The following is an 18,013-nucleotide window of genomic DNA, read 5'->3' as shown; positions in this document are numbered from 1 at the left end:
AGCAGGAGCACGCTTGGGCGAATAGTCTGGGCCCCCGGCCAGCAAGCACGAGAAACCCTCAAGCTGGGAGACTTTGCCGTGATGATGCAGTGAGCTCCCTAAGGTCCTGAGACCTGGCCCCCGAGGCAGTGCAGGAAGAGGCACTACTCTAAGGCGCCTAAGTTAACCACAGAAAGTCTGAGCTCTAAGTTAACCACAGAAAGAAAGATTCTCATCACATGTAAAAATTCACAGCTTTCCAAAGCCAGTCACCTGGTGGGGAACAGCGTGGGCCCATAAGCAGAGCTCAGGGAAGGACTCCTCCCACACTAGGGAGAAGACGCACTGCCACCGGTCTTGGCCAGCCCGCTTCCCGTGTCCCCAACCTTCCCAGTGCCAGTTCTAGAACAAGTGATCCCAGCTCAGGCTCTCCTGCTCCACAAGCGGGTGTAGACAGCAGTGGCTTTCCTGTATGGAGAAAATTCATCATTTATAACACAGCAACTGACCCATCTGCTCCTCATGAGAAGAATGTATTTAAACCTGGAAAGAGTCATAATTCTGAGATAGTCCACATGTTGTCAGCTTTGCCTTCCACAGATGCAGGGCTTCTCCCCTTTGATGAGGGACCTTGTGGCTGAGCTGGAGAAACAGCCGTGGGGAAGAGGGTGCTCTCCCTACCAGCATGTATCAGGGTCATGATCTGGATCAAGTCCCGTGCAAACAGAGCTAGGACTGTGGCAGTGAGGGAAACATATTCCGTAGGTGGTGGGAACCAGAAAACTTGCCTAGACGAAAGGACTCTGGGCATGACAACCCTAGTAGAGGCAGGAGGCAATTCTGGTTCTCATCAAACTCTGCCCTTGTTTGCCATTCACCACATACCCTAATCTGAAGGGTCAGCCCTGTTCTAGCTATGGCACCTCGTCAGCAAGAGTGAATGCTATAGGACCTCAGAAGCATGGCGGTGCTAAGGATGAAGACTCTAGGCAGAGAATGTCCTAGTGGTGGGTTCTAGGAAGCAGGTGGGTCCCCAGACAGTGCCCAGTCCCTGGGAGTGGCTACATGCGGGAAGTAAAGGTACGAGTGGCTCGGGCACGTGGACCCCCACGGAGGAAGCCGGGGACCCCCCCCCACATCTGCAGTGAGTGGCCACATGTATCAGAAGCCGGCAGGTGGCATATGTGAGAACCAAGCCCACGCTAGCCGTGAACCTGGGACGCCTCCCCACCCCCAACTCCACGGCAGCAGGGGGCAGGGCCCGGGGCCTGACCCTTCTAAGGCTCAGAGTGGGCTCTGTGGCAGGACTGGCTTGGCTTGCTTCAAGGACTGCAGTTCAGTAGCCATGGGCCCTCAGACAAACTGGGACAGGTTGGGGACTTTGATGTTGAGATCACCAATGTTGATGTTCCGAGGAATCTCCGGCAGATTGATGTTTTTCACAGCAGACACGGCCCGGGCAGGGGCTGCTGAAAGGCCACCCTGAGGAGAAAGGGGAAGGGGCATGAGACACATGCTCAGTGTCATCTCTCTAATGCTTAGAAACACAAGTGACGGAGACCTGGAAAGCGTCCACGCTGAACACACACAATGCGTGTTTTGCTTTTTCGTCCGTATTCCTCAAAGGTAGCCAACACGACGATCTTGAGGTTGACGGGAGCCATGGGGTAGGGACCTGCACTCTGTGCTCCCAAAGGGGTTGTGGCTTATGCAGTGTTGTAGCCGCAGCACATAATAGTGCCTGGCACACCTGCAGGTGCTTTGCTGCAATAACCTGAGATGGTTCAACCGAGTCAAAGTATTGGGGGCCCTTTTCAGGCTCCAAACAAAACCCTTTCCTGAAGAGGCTGACTCTTAGAGACAAGTGCAATCACAGGGAAACTCTTATAAGGAAAAGGAAAGTCAGAGCTTAGGGCAACTGCTTGCCAACGAACACCGTGAGATGGGAAAGAGCTGGCTTTGGAAATGTCATGTGGCAGCAAGATGGGAGGAAGGACATGGGTCTGATGTACCCACGGCCACGGAAGGGCTGGTAACAAACACAGAGGAAGGCGGCCACAGTCGGTGCTCCTCTGGCTCACCCGCAGTGTGCAGAGAAGGGGAGAAGCCGACAAGACTCTCAGAACCATTTCCTCCTTACCAATGCTTTCAGGAGACCGACTCCAGTTCCACTCTCGCCCAGCACGTCTCCATTCTTCTGCTTTCCAAACCCCTTGCCTCTGACTCACTTACTATTCCTGGAAGCTTCGCGGCCTGCCTCCCTCAAAGAACTGTCGTGCCACTCTAGCTGTGGTCTGGAAAAGCTGCTTCAGCAGGACCGCCAGACCTCACAGACAGAGGAATTCCTGGTTTTGCAAGATCAAGTTCTGTTACAAGAAGCAATGAAGCTCTTGAAGATGCTCAGCTCATTAAAGAGGTAATTTATTCTGCTATTTCCGCCACGTGTGACGGTGTATACCTGTAGCCTCAACTCTCCAGGAAGGCTGATGGAGGTGACAGACCTCAGAGGGGTAGGACAGAAATAACTGTGAGCATTTATTTTATTTTTTTTTTAAGTAATTTCTATGCCCAACGTGGGGCTTGAACTCACAACCCCAAGATCAGGAGTCACACACTCCACCGACTGAGCCAGCCAAGTGCCCTGACTGTGAGCACTATGTGGGGGTGGGCTGGGGTATGTTACTTGCAAACCCAGCCCATACCCTACTGCAGCTGAGTAGAAGGCTAACTGGAAATACGGCAACTGGCAACTCCGAGGTTCTGAAAGACACCATGAGACATGGCCGCTGGGAGATCAGACTGCCATAGCACTGGGAAACCACGCTGGGACCAGAGAAGGGCATTCTGTCTCCCTCCAGGGAACGTGTAGCTTTGAAAGGAGGAATGACAAACCACAAACATGGGCCATAATCCCCCAAGCCCGGAGCTGTTTGTCTTCCTGTGCCATCTGACTTTTCCATTCACACTTTTAACCTTAATTCTTACAAGTTTAATTTTCAGCACTGGCCTTCAAGTCAATTGGTTTTGAAGGACTCAAGGAAGAAAGAGGAACATAAACATCCCTAAGGTTTCCCAGCAACACAAACCAACACATGTGTCCATTCCTCCTTCTGCCCCAGGCTCTTGGAACCAGCCGGGGCAAGAGCACAGCAGTGCACTCACCTCGGATTTCTCCAGCCTGTTTTGAGCTTCAATCTGAGCCACGATTTCATTCATGTTGGTTTCCAACACCATCCCACCCATCACCACCTCCTGAAGGATGTAGTGCACCTAGAGGGGAAGCAAAAATAAGAAGGGTTAGAGCACCCTGTGGTAGCTGGGGTGTGGCCCGAACGCAGACCTCCTGGGCCTTTCCGGCACCAGCCCAGCAGTCGGACCTGACACACCAGCTCCTGATTCCCAACAGACACTTGAGCGCCTGGGTCATCCACCTCTCAAGCGAGCCCACACGGATGGCCCCCACGCCCTGGCATTCCCTAGCATGAATCTCTTCCATGAGCAGTGATAGCTCATTCTTACCTGCGGAACTGCCTGGCCACACTCAAGGCAGGGAGGTGGTGGCTGAGAGCACAGGCTCTGAAGTCAGACGGACCTTGTTTAAAATTTTGGCTCTGCTCTCTGTTAGCTGGGTGATCTTGGGCAAATTATCCTTTCAGTCCTCCAGCTTCCTTCCAGAACCATGGTGAGGACTGAGTGCGATAACCTGTATCAAACACCTGGCCTGGCGTCTGCCCCACAACAGGTTCTGAATGCATCAGGATGGCTGTCATTACCAGTACCATCATCACGATCATCACGGATGCATTCCGTCCATCCAGCTGTGGCTGAGCAAGCCCTGCCCAGTGGGATGTCTCCCAGGCTTCCTAAGATAGACCCTTCTGCCTGGGCTCTGCTGGTGGCAAAATGGGCACCTTTCTTTGTACTTGTCCGCATCCCTTTCTTAGAGCTCCGGTAAGAAACCAGGCTCAGCATGAATACTCGCCTGGGTACCAGGCTCACACCTGAGCTCGGGGTCCATCTAGCCAGGACTCCCCAACAAAGGTGACTCTCGGTGTGCTCAACTGCTGTGCCCACTGAGCCATGGTGCTGACTCAATTGCTGTGGCCCACGGTAGCGGGAGGGCTGCCATGGAAACCCCCAGAGGGTCAGGTAAGAGGTGCCTGCTGGGGTCCTTAAGGGGGAGTGGGGCTTCCTCTTTCAAATCAAATCATATCAACATGGCCTTCAAGGTGCTTTCAGTCATGCTGGGAAGATCACAGGTACCACCTTCTATTGTTAATTAAGTGCCCAATTAGCAGTCTGAGGAGGAAGAGGGCAGTGGCTTAGAGAGACCAGAGAGGTTCACGGAGACGGTGGGAGGACTGAGCTGGGCTCTCACATCGGAGAAGGACACGAGGTGAAAGGCACTGGAGGAAGCGATTCGGCTGGTGTTGGGTATGAGGAGCACCAGGATCTGGCTGGAATGGCAGATTTACGAAGAGGCTAGAGACAATGCTGACAAGGTAGTTTGGGCCTAAGGTCTGGGCACTACTGCCATTAGGAGCTGGATAATTTTCTATTGGGGAGGGGGGCTGTCCTGTGCATTGTAGCATGTTCGGAAGCACCCCTGGGCTCTGCTCACCAGATTCCAGTAGCACCCCTCCAGCTGTGACAACCAAAAATGCTTCCAGACATGGTCAAATGTCTCCTGGCGAAATCGCCCCCAGTTGAGACATACTGATCTAGTGTCTAGACTGGGCCATGGAGGCTTTGAGGGTCAATTTACTCTGTAGGCAACAAAGAGTCAAGACAAATGATGTGTCCGTGTGTCTGTGTGCTTGTGCGTGTGCATTTTTGACACATGAAGCTCTCTGGAGGAAGTGTAATAAAAGCATATGTTCTGGAGCGCCTGGGTGGCTCAGTCGGCTAACCTCTGACTCTTGATTTCGGCTCATGTCATGATCTCAGGGTGGTGAGATCCAGACCCTCCTCGGGCTCCGTGCTCAGCAGGGAGTCTGCTTGAGATTCTCTCTCTCCCTCTGCCCCTCCCCACTGTGTGCTCTCTCTCTAAATAGATAAATAAAATCTTAAAAAAGCCTATGGGTAAACACAAAGTATATTTGCCTACATTGAGCTTTACAAATCACTTTTCTGTCCACAAAGACACACTCAGGCGGCATTCTTAAATTTTATACAATAGGATTTATTTCATTACTTAAATGCAAATGGAGATTTGATGGCAAAACGCTCATATCTAGATAATTAACAAAATGTTAAACAAGACTGATCTTAAAATTATTTGTTGGGGAACTATACCGTTTATACTTCCCCATCAAGAAATCAGCCTCTGAACACAGTATGGTTGTTTCTCAAAAATTTTTTAAAAAATAGAATAGCCATATAATCAAACAATTCTGCCACTGGGCATCTACTCAGAGGAATTAAAACAAAAGTTTCCAAAAGATACTTGTACATGTATCATCACAGCAGCATTATCCACAGAATAACCAAAAGGCAGGAGCAACCCAAGTGTCCATCGATGGATGAAAGGATGAATGTGACATACGCATACAAAGGAATATTATTCGGTCTTAAAAAAGGAGAAAACTCGAACACCTGCTACAGCATGGACGAACCCTGAAGACATTACACTAAGTGAAATAAGCCAGAGACAGAAGGACAGATCCGGCATGACCTCCTTATGTGAGGTACCTAGTTAGTCAAAACCAAAGGCATAAAGTAGAACGGTAGTTGCTGGGCTGAGGTGGGAGGGGATGGGGACTTGTTAATGGGAACAGAGTTTCAGTTGGGCAAGATGAAGAATTCTGGAGAAGGGTCACACAACCACGTGAATGTGCTTAACACTACTGAACTGTACACTTCAAAATGAAGATGGAAAATTTTACGTAACATAAAATTTACCAGTACTCCTAGTATTTTATTCCTTTTGTTTAATGAGCCCCTTCTTCATGGGGAAGTAGTACTTGTTGAGCATCTACTACACGATGAGCACTTCATATGTAACTTATTTTAATTTTACGATCCATGTGAGGTAGGTAATATGACCTTCACTTTATCTATGAGGAAGTGAAATATGGAAACGTCAATCAGCTATTCCGCTGTCACACGTATCAGAAGGAGGACAGAGTAATGGGGCTGGGTCTGTCTGACTCCGGAGCTCATGTTCTGCACCCTTTCCCCCATGATGCCTCAAAATCCCAAACTGTGTCTTCTGCCCTGTCCACCCCTTACCCCTAGTCCAAACAGAATCATTTTGAGACTTGCCTTTGGTATGTCAGAGATCTTGTATGAATTCTTCCATGCTCTATCCCCAAGGCCTAGCATACTGCCCAGTGAGGAGGAGGCATACTGACTGAATGAAAAGGCTTTTTGTAAGTCTGAGTAGCATATTCCTGGGGCTTTAGGTGCTTAGAAAGGTGGAAGGCAGTGTGGTGGTGGAGGCTGGATGGAGAAGGTGTAGCAGAAAACCTAATACAGAATATCATGGGGACCAGCCACTGGTTAATAGAAAATGTCAGTTAAGATTTCTGATTTGAACACTGCATCATGAAATCATAATTTTAAAATGCTATTCAAGATGTATTCTAAGTGCAAAAAGGAGAAATAAATAAAAATGCAAACTCCATTTTCAACAAAACTGGAAGACAACCAAAATCCCAGACTCTAAAACAGCTAGAAAAGCTGTCAAAGGCAGGGAGCTCAAACAAGGTTCCTTTCCTTTAGAGAAAGAAAAGAAGAACGGATCCTATGGAGAGGACACACAGGAGCTGGAGAGAAAGAGATGTCCAGACAGACTTCCTGTAGGTAAAGGACACGCTCTCTGGGACCAAACAGATTCCTGGTTTTGAGAGGCAGAAACGTCCGTGGACCTGGAGCTAGGAAACCACACAAACCAGCTATATTTGCCTCACAGAGTTAAACTCTGTGGCAGCATTTGCATCGTGGAAAAGCTCACAGATGCCTATCTCTGTTGGCTGGAGAGAGAGAAAGGGTAAATGAACTCACCCAGAACCTTAAATCATGAGAATGGCTGCAGCGAGCATGGAACGCAGACTCGGTACCTCTTCTATACAAGCATCCTGCAAGAGCTAGTCCCTGAAAAACTCACCTATTTAAAGAGGAGTTATAAGAAATCTGCACAGGATATATACAGAGATACAACAACAAAAAAAAAATTAGGGAAGAAACTGGAAAACCAAAAGGCAGACTAAGACTACACACTGGAAAACGCTGCTACAGAGCAGATGAACAGCAATAAAATCTTTTGCAAAAGTGAAAAAAGAAAACCATGAAGCAAGAGCTCAGAGCAGAGGGACACCTGGGTGGCTCAGTCGGTTAAGCGTCTGCCTTCAGCTCAGGTCAGGATCCCAGGGTCCTGGGATCGGGTCCCGCATTGGGCTCCCTGCTCAGCGGGGAGTCTGCTTCTCCCTCTGCCTGCCGCTCCCCCTGCTTGTGCTCCCTCTCTCTCGCTCTCTCTCTGACCAAAAAAAAAAAAAAAAAAGAGCTCAGAGCAGAAGAGCAAGCGCTCACAAGAAGGGGTAGGGAGATGACAGGGAGAAGAGAAGACATCAACTAGCACAGCTCAGGGAAGAAGGGGAAGGAAAAAATGAACCGAAATGAGGGTAGAACAGAAAAGAACAAAAGGGAGAAGAGACACTGTGGAAAGCATGGTAAGGAACAAAACGGAGGGACATGGAAAAAACCACATACAATGAAACGGGAAAGGCGTTCTCAATAGAATTGAGAGTGAACAGGAGTTACAGAAGGCAGCCAAGGCCAGCAGCATGCGCATAAAGGAGAACTGTAATCGAAGCAAACAAACAGGCAGAGTTGCTCATAAACATTCCATGAAGATCTACTTCGAGATGTTTCTGAAACAAAAATATCCACATACTTAAAGGACACACTGTATATCCCAGGAAAAACTGGCCCAGAACAGTCAGTGCCAAGACAGAGCCTGAGGGTAAGATTTCTGCAACCAGGCAAAAGGATCAAATCACGTAAAAGAGGGGCAAACTCTTGAAAATTCCCCCAGTAAAATTCAGTGCTAGCAGAAAAAGATGCAGTACCTACACAATTGCCAAAGAGAGGCAGCGAAACCCAAGAGCTGTACCCAGGGGGCTGCTGATCCAGAAACACTGTTCCCCATGAGTCTTTCCGGAGAAATCTACAAACGGAAACACCTCTGCCAGCCAAGAGGTGAGGGCAGAGAGGTCAACCCTGAGCACAGAGTCTGCTTACAGGCAGGGCCACGGCTGGGGGTTGGGGGGCATGGCAATGAGAGGCCAATGCTGTGTGCCTTACAATGTCGAAAGCTACAACTAGCGGAAATTAGGAAGACAAGGGCGGGGAAGGAAGGAGGGAGAACAAGAACCCCGATGCTCCCACTCTCGGTAGCTAAGAGCTACCTAAATGATAATGTGTATCATTTAAAAGAACTCATGTGATAAAGATACAGTTACCATGACTTTTACTGTGATTCCCCCCTCCCCATCCAAGCCCCCAGTCACTTGCTATAAACAACACTTTGAGAGCCACCAAACTTGTACCTTGGGGCCAATGAGATTTTTCCTGCTGACCAGAATTCTATGCCCACTTTTCCTACATCAAAGTCACCCATATGCATCAGTTTCTTTAAGCACAGGGAGAACTCAGCCCCCTGTGGAGCACTAAGTACGGACTCCTAGATTTTTAGGTGCCTCCACCTCTAGTCTTCTACAGTTTCTGCCAGAACCTGATTCGACTTCATTTCCTTTTTTATGTAACTAGCCTTTCCAAAGTGTTCACCTTAGTTTTCAAAGAACAATTCTCTTTGCTCATTTATCTGTATATTATTAAGTCAGGTAATTACAATACCCATTTGACTGGCACCAACAGGTCTACATATATCACAGCTGATCTTTGGTCAGCACAGTGACTCATGTGCTATAAATGAGCAAAGGATGAGGAACTAAAGGTCAGCTTCCCAGCTGCCCAGGTTAATCTGACAAGTCAGTGAAGACCCCTTCCAATGAACACGAAGTGACCGTGAAAGGAATAACATTTCTTTGAGTGCAGACAGAGGGGACATGAGAAAGCTGGGGGTTGCTCAGCATGGGTGTGTAGAGAAGGCTGCCAAGAATCAATACTACACAAACACACACACACACACACACACACACATGAATATGACTCAGCAATAAAAATGAATGAGATCTGGCCACTTGCAAGAATACAGATGATAGACCTAGAGGATATTATGCTAAATGAAAGAAGTCAAAAAGAGAAAGACAAATACCATATGACTTCAATCGTATGTGGAATTTAAGAAACTAAACAACCGAACAAAGAAAAAAGAGACAGACAAAAAAACAGTCTCTTAAAAACAGGGGACAGAGGGGTCACTAGAGGGGATGGGTTGGGGGGAGGGGTGAACTAGACAAAGAAGATTAAGAGCACACTTACCATGGTGAACACTGAGTAATGTACAGAACTGCTGAACCACTTTATTGTACACCTGAAACTAACGTAGCACTGTATTGTTAATTATTCTTGAATAAAAAAAGAAGAATCAATACCAAACTCATGTACCCAAGAAACCAGATACAGTCAGATCACAAAGAATGGCCCTGTTGAATGACCAGAGTTGACAGACAGACTGACCTTGAGGACGCCGGCAGAAATGTAGGTGAGTACCTCAGAGAACACTGAGAGTTAAAAGTACCAAACCAACAAAGAAGAGGCAGGGGAAAAGGAAATCTAAAATCTGAGTCATGTAGGTGGCAAATAAAAACCACAAGAATAGAAGACAGCAAAGACCTAAAGGTCCTCAGGAACCCTAAACCCAGCCTAACATCAAGTGCACCGAACAAACAGGAATTATCAAGTAATAATAACTCATAGCTCTCTGCTATTTCGACAACCGTCTAAAACAATGACAATACCAAAACTCATTCAGAAGTACCTGTTAAGAGAATTTAAACAAAAGCACTACTGATTTCTTAGTTCTTGGCAAATCCAGTGGTATTCTGACCTAGAAATAATCACAACCAGAAGGATCTTCAACTGAACATAAGATTGAGATGGCTCCAATAAACCAACAGGCCAACCTGATGTGAGAGGAAGGCAAAAGAAAAGATACTTTCGGTAATGAATCTGAGATCTTAACAGGTAAAATGCTGGGTGGAAACTCATATTTTACAAGATCAAAGAAACATAAATTTATGGCCACACTTTAATGAATAAAAGCTGGTGTTTATAATTTGGTCCTATTTAAATTTTTTCTCTTAAAATCCCTCAAAACAATCAAAAAGTAAAATACAGTTGACCCCTGAACACGGTTTGAACTTTGTGGATCCACTTATACACAGATTTTTTTTTTTTTTTAATAAATACACTCCAGTACTGTCAATGTATTTTCTTTTCCTTATGATTTTCTTAATAACACTTTCTCTTCTCTGGCTTATTTTATGGTAAGAATACATAGAACATATAAAATATGTTTTAATCAACTGCTTATGTTATTGGTGAGGCTTCTGGTCAACAGAAGGCTATTCTTTTTTTTTAAAGATTTTATTTATTTATTTGAGAGCCAATGAGAGATAGCATGAGAGGGAAGAGGGTCAGAGGGAGAAGCAGACTCCCTGCTGAGCGGGGAGCCCGATGCGGGACTCGATCCCGGGACTCCAGGATCATGACCTGAGCCGAAGGCAGTCGCTTAACCAACTGAGCCACCCAGGCGCCCTCAACAGAAGGCTATTAGTAGTTAAGTTCTGGAGGACAGTCAAAAGTTATACACGGATTTGTGCTGGGGGTTGGTGATCCTAACCCTGCGTTGTTCAAGTGTCAGTTGTAATTACTAGAATCAAATATCTATCCTCTGGGCGCCTGGGAGGCTCAGTCAGTTAAGCATCTGCCTTCGACTCAGGTCATGATCCCGGAGTTCTGGGATCAAGTTCTGTGGCTGGCTCCCTGCTCAGCGGGGAGCCTGCTTCTTCTTCTCCCTCTGCCCCTCCCCCCGCTTGTGCTTGCTCTAATAAATAAATAAAATGTTTAAAAAAATGTCTATTCCTCTAAAGGCAATCTAACCGGCTATCAAGCCTCTGTACTGTCCTCCCAACATACGTGGACAATGGTCTTCCTTCGTTCTTCTTTTCTAAGAAGTTGTCACATTGTCCTCCCACCCCTGAAGATACCTACTTCTGGAACTGGATCCTGTGGGCATCGATTTGGCCTCACTGTTTTTTCCTATCAATATAAGTTAACTGTCTGAGACCTTCCCCATCTCATTCCCTAGAGGCAATAATGAGTGTCCTTCAGGATGGGGACCTACAAGTTTGTGGCTTGTAGGGCTCCGCCAGGAAGTTTGTCTGTGACCCGGTTCATGACGAGATGAAATAGGAAGAACAAATCTGGTGCATGCTGAGGATTCAACAGTGCTTAGGTACGGTTCTGGCAATCCTAGCAAGTGTGACTCTCCTGTTCTAAAGAACCTGGCTCAGAGGTTCTGGGCCAAAAAAGGCTTGACTAGCAGTTCTACTGCAAAGATGCACAGAAAGGGGAAAATGACACCAGGAGGCATCAGAGGAGAGTTTAATGACTACTGAACCTGCTGGGACTCCCTGAAGCAAAGAAAGCCCTTCTCCAAACTGGAACAAGGGCTTGTACTGCCGCTGACTCTGCTGAGATTTCTAATCCTAACCTTCACTACCTTCTACCATTCTTTCTGCTGATCCTGTTAAGCAGTTCTGTAAAAATCAGAGACATTCTTCCAGGATTTGAGGTGTGGAATACCCACAGCTTGGGCCAAGTAAACTCAAGAAAGGCTAAGGGCTCTCTCAGCTAAGACAATCACCCTCTTCTCGGTGATAGTACTGGAGCCTGTGCATTTTTACTGAGGTACTTAATTTAGTGCACTGTCATATTTTTTACTTGCGTGCCTCTTTCCCTCGACCATGATTTTCCTTGAGGGTAGATTTGTTTGTTTGTTTGTTTTTAAGATTTTATTTATTAATTTGAGAGAGAGAGTGCACAAGCAGGGGAAGGAGCAGAGAGAGAGGGACAAGCTGAATGCGACTGAACACAGAGCCCAACACGGGGCTCAATCCCACAACCCTGAGATCATGTCCTCAGCCAAAACCAAGAGTCGGATGCTCAACCGAACACACCACCCAGGTACCTCTTGAGGGTAGATTCTATGTCATCTTCATCTCTGGGTCTCCAGTACTAAACACTGTGCTTGGTAACAGCAGAGCCTTCATAAATGCTGGCTGAATGGATGAAAGAAGCTCATCTAGTTCAAAAGTCCTGATTTTGAGGAGGCACAGGCTTTTTGAGTTGGCCTGACTTCCCATTCTGGAACTGAGAAACAAGCTCTACTGTCCAGGACACAGAGTTAACCTCTACAGATAAAAGTGGGTTAAAATAAACTTGCTAGTTTCATGTCAGGATCAAGAATCTAAGAGGGAACACAAAAGTGTCACTTCAAGGACAGAGATGCTCCTTAGGCACACAGCTGGGGATGGAGACAAGTTGGTTTCAGCAACCCTATCCAAGGATAGAGGATTCCAGGATCTGCCAGAGTTCTATCCTTGGTTATGTCTCTCACTGAAGGCAAAAAAGTTCTGAATCCAGTCCCAGGTCAACAGAGACCATCACTAAAAGCAAACTGATCTGGAGCCTAAAGATAACAAACAAGACATTACTTTTTCCTCTAGTCAAAACACAGTATTCACGTCTTAAACTGGCCATGTTCCATAAACTTAAGTATTGAACTTACAATGAATTTTTCTATAGATACAATAAGTTTCTCATGCTAGCAGCTCACAAAAGCGCACTTAAATCCGTAATGCTTACTTAGAGCAGCCCCGCATCTACATCTAAATACCACGAATAATACTGCTTCTTTAGTAAAATCCAGTTCTATTTTTTTTTTTTTAAATCCAGTTCTATATTGGGATGGCAGGAACCTATCTAGCAGGATGCCTCAGGCAGAGGGGGTCGGTAAGATCTTTTGAGACACCAGTGGCACATGAAGGCACACCACACTCCAGGCTTAATCTCATCCACAGAAGCCTCTAGACTAGATCAATCCCACCCCAGATTCTTGCATGGGAGGACAAAAGCCTATAGTACCACAAAAGGCAAGGGCTCCATCCCCACTACCAATCCCTACTTTCCTATCTTTCTAAAAACAACTGTGTTCTCACACAGAAGACAGTAAAACACTAATCAAATACAAAAGAGCACAGTCCCAGGGCTTGTACTGGAACAGTAGGATACCAACATTTTAATACTTAAGTTTTAAGAAAGAATCACTGATAAGATACATACTCTACTATATCAAAAGCTAAGTGCTGGGGTGCCTGGCTGCTCCGTTAGAAGAACATGTGGCTCTTGAGCTCGGGGTTGTGAGTCCGAGCCCCACGCTGGGTGTAGAGATTACTTAAAAAAAAAAAAAAAGCTAAGTGCTGATAACTTTTTTGACCTCTTCTTGGCTTCGCTGGTTTCATTAATTCCTAGGAAAGACCTCTGGAGAGTAAGGAAGGAAGAAATTCTCAGTAGGATGGGGTCTGCATCACCTCCTTGTCCATACCGGAGGGCAGTGGCTCTCAACAGGCCAAAGCATGCGCTCAGTACTGCTAAGGGGAAAAGAAAGTCATCTGAGAGTCATCTTGGCCCAGAGTCAGCCTCTAGTTCCCATATTATCCACTTTAGAGAGAAATGAAAGGGGGAAGAGGACATAAAAAGGCGTTTCAGACACCTGATACCTAAGGCTTCTCTCTTGTCCCTACTTTCATTCCAAAGTCCAATGTTGTATCAGTTTTGAAACATGCTGAGGACTGCCCGTCCTCATCTCCGTGGATTGCCTCTCATCTCACTTGTCTGCAAATGAACCATGGCAATTAAACTCAGCAACAGTCGGCTGAGTGTCCACGTAGATGTAGCTGCAGTGAACAAGGACCACACTGAGAAGTATACCAGGCACACCTAGTTCCACTGGGAAGCTGATTCTCTAGCTAGAGTCAGAACAGAGCGTGAAAGGGTCAAACATTAACTCGCCATTTTAAACTATTTTAATGGAAACCTTCAAAAAATGTAGAAGATACGCACAGACATTTTTCCAAAGAAGACATACAGATTGCCAATACAGACATGGAAAGATGCTCAAAATCCCTAATCCTCAGAGAAATTCCAATCAAAACCACAAGGAAATCACCTCACATCAGTCAGAATGGCTAATATCAGAAAGACAAGAAGTTATTTCTTGTGTGGCAAGGATGTGGAGAAAAGGGAATCGTCATGCACTGTTGGTGGGAATGTAAACTGATGCAGCCACTATGGAGAACAGTATGGAGGTTCCTCAAAAAATTAAAAATAGAATTATCCTATGATCCAGTAATTCCACTTCTGGATATTTATCTGAAGAAAATGAAAACATGAAATTGAAAAGATACATGTACCCTCATGTTCACTGTAGCATTACTTACAAGAGCCAAGACATGGAAAAAAATCTGTGTCCATCAATGTATGAATGGATAAAGAGATTGTGGAATATATATACACACAATGGAATATTATTCAGCCACAAAAAGGGAAATTTTGCCATTTATGACAACATGGATGGACCTTGAGGGCATTATACTAAATGAAATAAGTCCGAAAGAGAAAGACAAATACTGTATGATTTCTGTTACATATGGAACCTTTTTTTAAAAGATTTACTTGATTTATTTTAGAGAGAGAGAGATAGAGCGCACATGCACCTGTGGCAGGGGGTGGGGGGGAAGAGGCAGAGGGGGAGGGAAAGGGAGAGGGAAAGAATCCCAAGCAGACTCCATGCTCAGTGTGTAGCCCCACACAGGGCTCAGTCTCACAACCTTGAAATCATGACCTGAGCGGAAACCAAGAGTCGGATGCTCAACCAACTGAGCCACCCAGGTGCCCCTCTTATATATGGTATCTCAAAAAACAAAAAAAACAAAAAAACAAAAAAACAAACAAAAAAAACAACCAAGCTCATAAATATAGAGAACAGATGATGGTTGTCAGAGGCAGGGAGAAAGGGGATGATAGTGAAGGGGGTGGGAGAAATGTGTCAAGGGGGTCAAAAAGTAAAAAAATTTTAAAAAAGAGAGCGATACAACATGTGCATAACTGGTATGCCAGAAAAAGAAATGGAACAATAGGAGAGAGAAAATATATTCAAAGATTAATAGAAAAAATACATAACTTGATTTTACATATTGAAAAGATCAGGTGATATCCCAGAAAAACTGATTCAGAATGATTAACACAAGACTAGGAGCTCCAGGTTTTATATTGTTTTGAAGAGTGAGAAAACAAACCTCCAAATCTGGAATTTGGAGATTGATGCACCTGGCTAGAATAAAAAGATAAATGGCAAGCAAGGCAAAAAAAAAAAGAAGCAACAAGTGTTTTTACGTGCATGCTTGTATGTATAATTCATGCTTATGTATAAGTGAGATAAACGACAGCAATGACACAAGGGACAGCAGAGAGGCACTGGGATTAGTTATTATTTTGTTACTCTAAAGTATCTGCACTGCCAAAGAAATTATGCTGTAGAGAAACATTATATAACAAAATTGTTGATGCTGAATTCCTAGGTGGAAAATAAACTACCTGGGTATAGAATGATAAAAAAAAGTATACTTCACATTCTTATGACTTCTCAAACAGAATACAGTGAACACAATTTAGCTTTTTCTTCGCTGCTCATTGTTAATATCCGTTAGTGAATGCACTCTGACTCTGAGATGCCCCGCAGGGACGTAGCCACAGGGCTGTCTGGTCCCAAGCAGCCGTTAAAAGAAAGCAGGCAAAGAAATAACCTGCTTCGTAAAGTTCTGTTTTTCTCTTTTCCTTGTTATGAGTGTCTCCTGAACTACATTTATGATCTCCTAATCTTCAGATGGAGACAGGACATGTGCACCGTTTTTTTTTCCAGATGTCTTGTCATATAACTCCACAAACCTCAATCCCTCACCCTTGATTTTCCTTCTTTTTCACATTCATATGATCACATATTCTTTCAATAACACAGGAATGAATCTAGTGAAATCTCATCTTACATCAGTTTAAGTTGTAACAGCCACCAGAAGAGACGGAAACACGTGTAGCCGCACATCCCTTACATCGCCTGTAGTCTTCCTCCACCAACGGCACTGCTGAAGTGGCCGGCTTGGTTAGGGGCCACAGACTGAAAAGCTCTACTGTAACTTTAAGCACTAAAATCACTCCGAGCACCAGGTGATGCTTATGACAGGCACATGATAGGTGTTAAAGAGCAGAGACAAAGAAGAGCCGGATTCACACTCACCGCAGGCACACACGAACTGAGTAGAATTGTGGATGGAATCATTCTGTATTTGGAATTGTTATCCTCATCTTTTTTCCAAAGGGTGAAAGTTGAATCGGTATAAGCTAAACGTGTACATGTGAGCCCACTGTACTCCCTACACACAAGATGATGTGTTAAGGTTTGAGGCATTCACTCATTTTCACCGAAAGGATGTTACCTGTAACAATATCTGTTTTCAAATATGCTTAACATCACAGAATGGTAAGAGCTGGAAGGAGGAAAGGAAGATAAGATGCGAACCCTGTCCTCAAAGGCTTAGAATCAAATTAAGGAAGATAAAACATGTACAAAATGAACTGTAATAAAAGGAAGGCTGTGATAGTACTATGACCCAGGTACACAATGCTATGGGAATTCAGAGGAGGGTGGGTCTCGAACTGATAAATGGAGGAAAAGGCATCTGGGCAGAGAGGATGGCAGATTGCCCTGCAACTCATTAACTATTCTCCATGCTCTGCTAATAATTCTTTAATAAAAGGATTCCTCACTCGCTGGCTTCATGTTTGACACTGAGTATGTACAGGTGACTGCGGCAAAGCATGCTCATTGCATATTATTCCTTCTTTCCTAATTTTTTACTTTTTCCCAAAGGATGACTACTATGGGGGCGCCTGGGTGGCTCGGTCGTGAAGCGTCAGCCTTCGGCTCCGGTCATGATCCCAGGGTCCTGGGATCAAGCCCCACATCGGGCTCCCTGCTCCACGGGAAGCCGGCTTCTCCCTCCCCCCCTCCCCCTGCTTGTGTTCCCTCTCTCATTGTGTCTCTCTCTGTCAAATAAATAAAATCTCTTAAGATAAAAAAAAAAGAATGCCTCTTATGAGTTGGAGTGCTCTGTGAAGTAAAATTTTAAAGATGTCCCAGCAGGACTTTTCCTTACCTGTCTACTGTTTCATCCGCCTTCATTTCCTACCTATCTCCAGTATTTTACAATACAGCGGCAGCTGTTACCATACTTCACCAAAGCCAAGTTACTGCACCCCACTGATTGTAAAACACACCATTACTTTATGTACCGCTAGAAGAGAAAAATGTTGCCAATTTAACTATGAGATTCCAGTGATGTAAGACAAATCTTGACTTGAGATGTTAAAATCAAAAATATTACCAAAAATGGGAGTCTAAAAATCGATGAAGTATGGTACCATCCCTGTTGTACAAGTGAAGACAGTGGGGCACAAGCAGGTCTTCAAGAGGGTTGATTGTCACACAATTAGAATCCAGTCAAGTCAGAAGTCTAGAAGGCCACTTGAGGAAGAATCCCCTCAAGGAACACAGTGCTCTTCTGCACCAATCCAAAGGTTATCCATCTCCCAAGGGAGCAACGCAAAGCTGAGAGTCCTACCCTGAAACTAGGAAGCATGCACAGGTCAGAAACCTTCAAAGTCAAAAACTAATAAAAATATGTTTACAGAAGAGGCCTGTAACTGTGCTGATCAGACATTATATCTGAAAAGTACTTTGGAAAATTAAAAACAAACAAACAGATACACAGATACAGAATTAGGACATTTATTACATGTCAACCAATCAACTATATTTGAGTCCCTGTGCTGCTCAGAAAACCAACATAGCATTACAAACTGACACTATTCCATATACTGGAAACAATTAGGACTAAAAACTTTAGAGCAAGGGCAAGACAAGTAAGTTGGAGAACCAGAACGCTGGAAT

At 45.2% G+C, this 18,013-nt stretch overlaps 1 protein-coding gene across 6 annotated transcripts in view; it reads right to left on the bottom strand.

Annotated features, from left to right (window-relative positions):
- Nucleotides 1–496: 496 nt before the first annotated feature.
- Nucleotides 497–18,013, bottom strand: part of AP3S2 (adaptor related protein complex 3 subunit sigma 2) — a 53,800-nt gene continuing 36,283 nt past the window's right edge. For all 6 annotated transcript variants that reach the window (XM_028122149.2, XM_028122148.2, XM_028122145.2 and 3 more), the window contains 2 exons: nucleotides 3,142–3,249; nucleotides 497–1,461 (listed from right to left, as the gene is read on the bottom strand). In XM_028122149.2, coding sequence (XP_027977950.1) covers nucleotides 1,333–1,461; nucleotides 3,142–3,249 — 237 coding nt within the window. In that variant the 3' untranslated portion in view covers nucleotides 497–1,332. The remainder of the gene's footprint in view (nucleotides 1,462–3,141; nucleotides 3,250–18,013) is intronic.

This window comes from Eumetopias jubatus, unplaced genomic scaffold (assembly GCF_037043125.1).
Source record: "Eumetopias jubatus isolate StellerSeaLion01/CBP00866 unplaced genomic scaffold, mEumJub1_p1.0 scaffold_7, whole genome shotgun sequence".
In the NCBI taxonomy this organism is placed as follows: domain Eukaryota; kingdom Metazoa; phylum Chordata; class Mammalia; order Carnivora; family Otariidae; genus Eumetopias; species Eumetopias jubatus.
This window is presented reverse-complemented; position numbering and strand designations above follow the sequence as displayed.